We start from the raw sequence: 8,531 nt of genomic DNA on the forward strand, positions 1-8,531 counted from the left end.
AGCGCTATCAAGTCGACTGCAACCCATAGCAACCTTGTGTAGGGTTTCTGAGGAGACTGGTAGGTTTGAACTGCTGACCTTGTGGGGAGCAGTCCAATGATCATCCTACAGTGCCACATGAGGACTCCTATCAAATTATTGTTGTTGCTAAGTGCCGCTGAGTTGATTCCAGCTCATAGTGACCCGGCATAGGGCTTCCATGAAGCTGTTGGTGAGTTTGAACTGCCGACCTTGCAATTCAAACAAGCTTGGGGTCCAATGCTTATCCTATAGTGCCACACCCTTAAAATGACAGGTAAAATGAGGTGATCGCCTTTACCATTCACACAAAACCTCTCGTAATGTTGGCAGAGAGGACTCTCCACCTCGGCACCAAGTCCATAGGAGCTGCCCTGCTCCCTCCACCCCCACAGGCTGTTGAGCCTCCGCAGTTTGGGCCGTGTGGCTACAGAACAGAATCTGAACAGAACCCCATTCTGAAAATGCTTTCCTACTTTACTAATGAACCTTATTTCCTTTCAAGTAAAGCCAGGAGCTTCATGGGGCAGAGTAGCTCTATGACATGTTTTAAACAGTGCAAATTGGCAATGTTAAGGTGCAGTAAAAACAAATCACGTTAATTCTTTGTTTTGTTAATACAATTCCATTTAAAAAAAAAAAAAAAAGGAAACTTCTTAATAAAGAGGAGACTGTCAGGAGGCATCTGGACCTAGAGAAAGTTCACCAGCAACATCCTAACACTGTGAGCAGGCACCCAAACTGAAACTCTCATTCCACTCACACCCAGGCAGCAGATGAGGACATGAGATGGGTGACGGCACGTCCAGGAAAAGCACAGCCGATACGAAACATCACTCTCATTGGTTTCAATACGCTCAGCGTCTACGGTAATGAAACCAGAGACAAACCCCAAACACAGGAGCATGGCCGAGCAGGCTGCTCCAGCGAACCAGGCCTTCAACCACGGCGGGCAACACGCCGGAGCCCTTTTAAATCCCAATGAAAACTCTGGACATGGTTCAAAGAGGAGAGCGCGGTAGAAGCTTCACTTCTGAGCTCATGAAAGCAGCATGGGCATAAATGAAGCACTGAAAATGTGAAACACAGCTGACCTAACCCTGAACTCCCAGAAAGGGGAAAACTGCTGTCGTGGATGTGAGCACTCCCACACACCAGATCCGGAGAGAAGACACACAGCTCACTACCCGAGAAGATGTCCTCCTGTCTGGTCTGGCTGGAGGAGGCCTCGTTCCCTAAACAAGGTCCCTAACAGATCCCAGCCCCTTCCTTACCAGGTCCCTTTGTCCTAAAGCCAGTGGCCCAGGCCACTTCGTATGCACAGGATCTCACCACAGTCCCGCTTAATCATACATTCATGTAATTTCCTTTCCTTCAAATTCATAAATCACAGCCATTCATTTTACCCATAAGAACACCCAGGCTCTTCAGGTTGGCTACATGTCTGCAATTTTTGATAGAGCAAAACCGGAAAATGCCCCATGGCACCCACACTTCTAGACCACTCTCAGGCAAGCCAAAGCATCAACTGACGATTCGGAATCCCGCCATGTTCATGGAAGAGATTTCCCCTCTGGGTTAAACCTCGGACTACCTGTCACTCGCCCAAACAGCTCGGCCTGCATCTAAGAGTTCACAAGTGGTAGTGCATTTCCTAGGTACCTATTTCCAGCTTGCAAGCCTGGCTCCACGGGATCACTTATCATTCCATACTTGTCACGGACTGAATGTTTCCCCCCAACATGCTTCATTCAGCTCGGCTGGGGCATGATTCTCAGCCGTTTTTCAGTTTTGTAATGATGTAATATGGGAGTTAGAAGACGCTATCCACGATGGGATCTGATGTGACAAACCAGTAAAGGTGGGATGTAGGCTGTTCATCTCTGGTCCCATCACAGCCCTGATCTGAGGTACAGCAGTTTCCCCGGGGTGTGGCCTACAACACCTTTACCTTACCAGAAGAAAGAAGACAGACGTAAGTAGAAGTCAGCTCGACCTACTACCACCAAGAAAGAAGAACCAGGAGCGGAGTTCACGCTTTGGACCTGGAGTTCCAGCACTGGGAAACCCCTAGACCTGGGGAAAGAGTGGAACTCTCTCAGGAACGCCGGGCAACTAATGCTGAAAAGCGCCAAGGACCTCTCCCCAGAGCCGACAGAGAGAAAGACTGGACTTGGCGGAGGTGGGGGTTATGTGCCGTGGTGTCGGTTCCGACTCACAGTGACCCTGTACAGGGTTTCTGAGGCTGTAAATCTTTACAGAAGCAGAACGACTGGTAATTTGGAACTGCTGACCTTGAGGTTAGCAGCCTGGCTCGTAACTGCTATATTACCAGAAAGAATGCATTTCTGCGTGCTAAAGCCACCCACTGTGGAACTGCTGCTACAGCACCCGAGAACAGGGGCAGCCCTGCACTGCCATTAGGAAGGAAACTCATGCATGGGGCACAGGATCAGATGGACATTCCAAATGACGGACATGCTACACCCTCACAATGTTCAGTGACACGCATCACAGCAGCGGCCAGAGGTGTGTCGACAGGGCTGTTTTATGCTGAAGGTGGTTCTTGTTCCTTTAAAATAGTGCTGTATGTCTGTGCTTTTGCTTAAATGCTTGAGGTGAATAAGCAGAGAAACGCTGACTATTGAAACATTAAAGTCCTACTCTCAGCTTTCACACAAAGCTCTACGATGGCTTTCTCTCTAAATTCCACTCAGCGTCCTCTGTGGCGTCACACTTGAATGGCTTCCAGAGAGGAGAGATGGATCACTGGTCATCTAGGTCTTGGGCAACACTTGGACTGCCTTGCTGAAATTCCAGGCAAGCTGGGGCCCGTCTTACCTTCACTGGCTTCTTCACCTCAACAGAGATGGCTTCTAGATCAAAGAGCTTCTAGTTCCTTCTTGGAAGCATCAGTGCAAATGCCTGCGAACACAGTTTTCTCTCCCAAAATTACCCTGAGAAAGCCATAGCAACAGTTTTCTTTGAGATTAAGTAACCACCTGCCTCTTCCCCAAACGTCCTCCGAGGCTAACAGCCCTCCACTCTTTCTCTCTGCACTTCTATAAAAGGTATTTTCACTCCCATTACTCCTTCCACAAATCCAGTTTACGCCCAAAACACGCGACTTTGCTTGAGAAGGGCACACGTTACTACGGCCTCCTACACAACATACTCTGACTAGCACAGCGGCAAATGAAGTCAGACCCATAAAGATCAATGAAGAACAGTGGAGGACACTGTCAACAGCCCACCACAAAGCCTTTTTCCGCCCTTTCGCTGGCTGCAGAGCCAGCCTCACACAGCCTGCAGTCATGGAGCTGGGAGAGTGTGCTGGGAGTGGAGGGCAGTCTGGAAAGAATGTCTCCCTGATGAACACAAGCAGTGAGGAGTGAGGACAGCCCCTCATCACCATGTGTTGACTGCCAGGGGCAGGCCAAAGGAGCCCCAATGTCAGACTACAACCGGATCAGGCCTACAACTGCCTAATGTAGGCAGTTTTTTGTTTTTGTTTTTTTTTTAATTATTTAATGTTTTATTGTGAAACTATGTGATACTTTACATGGAAGAACATTAGCTTTACATACATCCTATCGTATATCGTTTCATTGCCATGGTTACAATCCCCTCCATGCATCATCAACCAACCAAAGGGTATACACTGCAAGCCTGCCCCCCGTCCCTGCCAAGGTGGTCGTCAGCACACAGCCCTTCTCCCTCTCTGGATCTAGAGTCCCCAGCTGCTCCATCGCTCCACGTCATCGTCTCTGCCTCTATCTCAGGCATCACTGCTTCTCTGGGTAGGGTCCAACTCTCTGCTCTTCTCCTTTGATGGTACCAGGGACCTCCACTCCTAGACTGGAAAGTTAATCACTCCACTCCTTGCTACAAAACATCTACCAGCCCTTACAATCAGTCCTGATAACAATTATTCACTATTGTACCACAAGAGACCTATCCGCATTTCCTTTCATTAAGCCTCCCTAGACAGATTGGATACTACTCAGTGGAGAGTCTACCTTCCTCCAGGCTCTCTAGATCTAGGCTCCCTCTTGAAAGCTTGTAAGCCAGTCACTTCTTGCCTTTGTAGCCCCCCCCCCCCCCGCCCCCCCACCTCATTTTGGGAAGCCAATGTCCAAGCTGCCCATTGTGGGCAGCTTCATGTTTTGTGAGAAAAGTAAATGCTGAAGTTTAGACCTCTTAGACTCAGGCTCTTTGTTACTAGCTGCCAAAGTATCCTGACACGTTGAATAGAGACATAAATGCAGAGTGCAGCGTGGCAGGATCAGTTCATCACAAGGTCGGCAGTTCAAACCCACCAGCCGCTCCTCGGAAACCCTAGACAGGGTGGCTATGAGTTGGAACTGACTTGAAGGCACTTCACAACAATAACAATGTGGAGTAAGAGTCCTGGTGTGGTGCTGTAAGGTAAGCACTGGACTGCTCATCTCAAGGTCAACAGTTCAAAGCACCAGCCGCTCCTCAGAAACCTTAGGCAGGTCCTATGAGTCACAACTGATTCTGTGGCACACAACCATCACCGCCACAACATTTGAGGGTCTTGGTGCGGCACTGTAGGGCAAGCACTCGACTGCTAACCACAAGGTCGGCAGTTCAAACCCACCAGTTGCAACTTAGAAACTATATACAGGGTCTCTATGAGTCGGAACAACTCGATGGCACTTCACAACAACATATATGAAGGTCAGGGAAGAGGTGTGGCTGTGTGTTCACACAACGATGTGCAATTCTATACTACCCTATTGGGTCGTTACCAGGGTCAACTTTGTGGCAGTGGATTTGGTTTTCATTTTGGGGTATATTCAAGGGAGCTTCAAATCGTTCATGGAGAAATGGAATGACAAGGTAATGAAATTATGCAAAAAACTTCCTGAAGCCTCTGGTACCAGCCATTGGGCAATGCAAATAATTGGAATTACATTTACATGATGAATACAGCCCCTTCAAGCAAGGACTTTTTACCACTTCACACAAAAGGCAAACAAAGGAACAGAGAGGTTATCTAACTTGCCTGAGGTTGCACAGCAAAGGAAAAATGAGCTGAGATTTAAACGTAGGTCTGAGTGATTTCAGAGCTCATGTTCTCAAGCCCAGTCTGTACTGGTGGGGACAATGTTCTGGTTTGCATCTCATGGGGTGGGGTCCAGACACTGACCTTCTCAGCCTTCTGGTGGAAGATGGAGGACATGTCCAGCAAGGTGCTCCGCTCGTCCAGGGCTGCTGCGAATGCCTTCCACTCTTGCTCCAGCTGGTTGGCAATCTGTTTGATCTGCTGAGAGGCGTAGTGGCCGGACTCTACCAGGCGATTTGCCACAGACATGATGCGGTTGATATTTACATACACGTTCTGCAAAGGGGCAGAGACAGAGGGCGTGTTCGGGAAGTCTGCAGAGCATGCTTCACAGCTCCGCCGATTATACATGTGTACGCCGGGATGATGTCTGCAAGTACCACAGACTAAGATGGTGTGTGATCCACAATGCAGCTACTAACCCCAAGTCCACACATTCAAGTCTGGATTTCCATTTCTATACTCAGAATTTGAAACTACAAACCAACAAGTTGCAAGGCATGATTGCTAAGCACAAAGCAATCGAAGACACGAGTGGGCATGCACAAATATGTTACTCCACTTTTTGGCTTAAAGAACTTTCAGAGTCTAGATGACAACACTCTGACAGACAGCCACCTGGAGCTGAAGGAACCGGCACACAGTTTCTGACTGGAACCCAGAAATGAACATGTCTGCACTTATCAAACAGAAGCTGTGTAAGAACAATCCCCCTTCCTACATAAACCCAAGTCTTTTCCTTTTTTTTTTTTTTGGTACCAATAGAAAAATTGATTCATTTTCTCCCAGAAGCAGATACACAACCACGGTGTTTTCAAATTTTAAATAAAGCTTTTCCCATTCTGTTGAAATGCTTGCCTTCAAGTCAACCAGGGTGTACTGGGAAAATGAGAATGAAGGGCAAAACCCAAACAAACAAGAAACAGAAACCTTTCTTTGCAAAACATGTTCCCAATAAGGCCTTTCCTCAGCCCACCTTCAATCCTGCTCAGAATTCAGTCTTATAACAAGAGGGCAGTGGGAGAATTCTGCCCTCTGATGCAGGAGATGCAGGTTCAGTTCCCAGCCACAGCACTTCATAGGCAGACACAACCCATCTGGCGGTGGAGGCTTGTGTGTTGCTAAGATGCCGAACAGCTTCCAGACTAAGATAGAGTAGGAAGAAAAGTCTGGCGATCAACCACTGGAAAAAAGCCAATAAAAATCCAATCCTGTTGTGCATAGGGCCACCGTGAGTCAGGAGCCAATATAATAGAAGGTAACCACGACAATAACATCCTATTAAAATCGGGGTGTGGAGGCGCACACCACCAGATCTGAAGCTGTTTCTCTCTGTGACGCCATTCCTCTGTGTTCCTCTCATAGGTGCCTGAAAATCAGAGACACCCTTGACTCCTGCCACCCTGGCCCCTAGGTCTGATGACCCAGTGCCCATTTCCTCAGTGCATGTCCTCAGGGCCAGCCTTCCGGGGCCTCTCACATGGACAGACTCCTCTCCAACAGCCACCATGCTGCTCACTTTCTCTACGAGCTACTCAACAAAGCAGCCAAGCAACTCCCCAGTTCTCTCACTTGGCTTCCATTCCTTCTGTCCATCTTTCACACTCTGGACCCCAACTAAGACCGGTGGACTACCCCAGGACTCCAGCCCGAGTGTTACTTCTCAGGGTGCATCTGACGACTGGAAGTCGGATCCCAGAGTGTATGTTGTCTGCTTGACAGCAGGAAGAGGGGTTTACGTGGTGAGGCTGCGGCAGATTATCAGGGTCACGGTCAGGTGCAAATGACCTTCAGTGATGTGTGCGACATTAACGTAAGAACTCAAATGCTAACGATGTAACAGAAGCCTATCAAAACAGAAAGACTCTTTATTTTGCAACTTCTGAGGGAGCTTCAAAAAGGTCATGGACTCCTGGAATTACGAGATTAAGGACATTTTCCCTCAAACTTTCTGAAGCCTCTTTGTACTCTCAATAACCCTAATCTGGTTGATACGACTCTGACGGGGTCTCAGCAGCAGGCCACGGGCATCACATGCAAACACCTCAGAGACAGCCAAGGACTCCAAGCAAGGCCGAGCCCCGGACCCCACTAGGAAAGAGACCTCACGTTGCGGAAGGACCAGAGTTCATCTTCCCAGTGAGCAGTAGGTGGGCCTGTCTCTCTGCCAAGGACTCCAAGCAAGGCCGAGCCCCAGACCCCACTAGTAAAGAGACCTCACGTTGCGGAAGGACCAGAGTTCATCTTCCCAGTGAGCAGTAGGTGGGCCTGTCTCTCTGCCAAGGACTCCAAGCAAGGCCGAGCCCCAGACCCCACTAGGAAAGAGACCTCACGTTGCGGAAGGACCAGAGTTCATCTTCCCAGTGAGCAGTAGGTGGGGGGCCTGTCTCTCCTCCAGGAACAGCAGCCCACAAACAGATAGTGGGTCTAGTCATAGATTCCGGCTTCCCAGCGGCACCAGCAAGCGTCCACGACCAGCTACTCATGTAATCTGTGCAACTTTCATCACTGTGTTTGTTTTCATTTTTGTTTGTTTCAAGCATAAAGCAAGATTCCCCAGACCCTGCTAACCTGGAGCAATTGCTAACCTTGCCATCAGGAGCTACTACAATGACAACACCGAAGACATCGCACTGGCTCGCATGGGTGAGCAGATGTGCACACCACCCCTATGCCCTCTCTCCACCGTGTGCTAAAACACTGGCTTAGGCCCGGGCCCGGCTGTGCTGACAGATGCCTACCATACAGTTCATGGCAAAGTGGTTGTGCTGGGTCTGCAGCTCCATGGCATGCGGGTGGCTGGTCCCAATCTCGGTGTAGCTGTTCAGAAACAGGCCTTTGTTATGTGCGATCCAGTCAAACATCTACAGGAAGGAAGGAGGCAAGCAAGAAAACAAAGCTGGGATCAATCCAGAGAGACAGACATCTGGGGACGGGCACCGCCCCACTCACACAGCCATTCCGGTGACACACCAGCAGTCCTGAACCCGAGGGTAGACCAGAAACTGTCCCCTACAGTGGTCCTGTGACAGCTGAGGAGTGGAGGAGCAGAGACACAGAATGAGGTGTTCAAATCCCCGGGGCTAATTCAACAATCCCCATCACCCACCCCCTGCCATCCTCAACTGCTGAGCCTGCCACAGTGCTCCTCAGTGAAGGACCCCAGGGAGGGAGTGCTATGCTAACTACAGGTTGGTGGTTCAAACCTCCCAGCCACTCCATGGGGGAAAGATGAGGCTTTCTGCTCCTGAGAAGTTCTGTAGCCACAGAAACACTACACAGGGTCAATGTGAGTCAGACTTGACTCCACAGCACTTAACAGCAAAACATCAGCTGGGTTTGCATTGGCCACTGACAGCTATACGGTGGTATTGTATCATACGCCTACAGTACGGTGGTACTGTACCATACACCTACAATA

General features: G+C 49.2%; 1 protein-coding gene across 1 annotated transcript in view; it reads right to left on the minus strand.

The window, feature by feature from the left end:
* The window catches only part of TRIO (trio Rho guanine nucleotide exchange factor), a 275,442-nt gene that overhangs the window by 248,972 nt on the left and 17,939 nt on the right, over positions 1 to 8,531 (minus strand). The window contains exons 5-6 of the mRNA XM_006874154.1: positions 7,852 to 7,974; positions 5,195 to 5,386 (exon numbers count right to left, since the gene is read on the minus strand). Coding sequence (XP_006874216.1) covers positions 5,195 to 5,386; positions 7,852 to 7,974 — 315 coding nt within the window. The remainder of the gene's footprint in view (positions 1 to 5,194; positions 5,387 to 7,851; positions 7,975 to 8,531) is intronic.

Source organism: Chrysochloris asiatica, unplaced genomic scaffold, assembly GCF_000296735.1.
Source record: "Chrysochloris asiatica unplaced genomic scaffold, ChrAsi1.0 scaffold00264, whole genome shotgun sequence".
NCBI lineage: Eukaryota > Metazoa > Chordata > Mammalia > Afrosoricida > Chrysochloridae > Chrysochloris > Chrysochloris asiatica.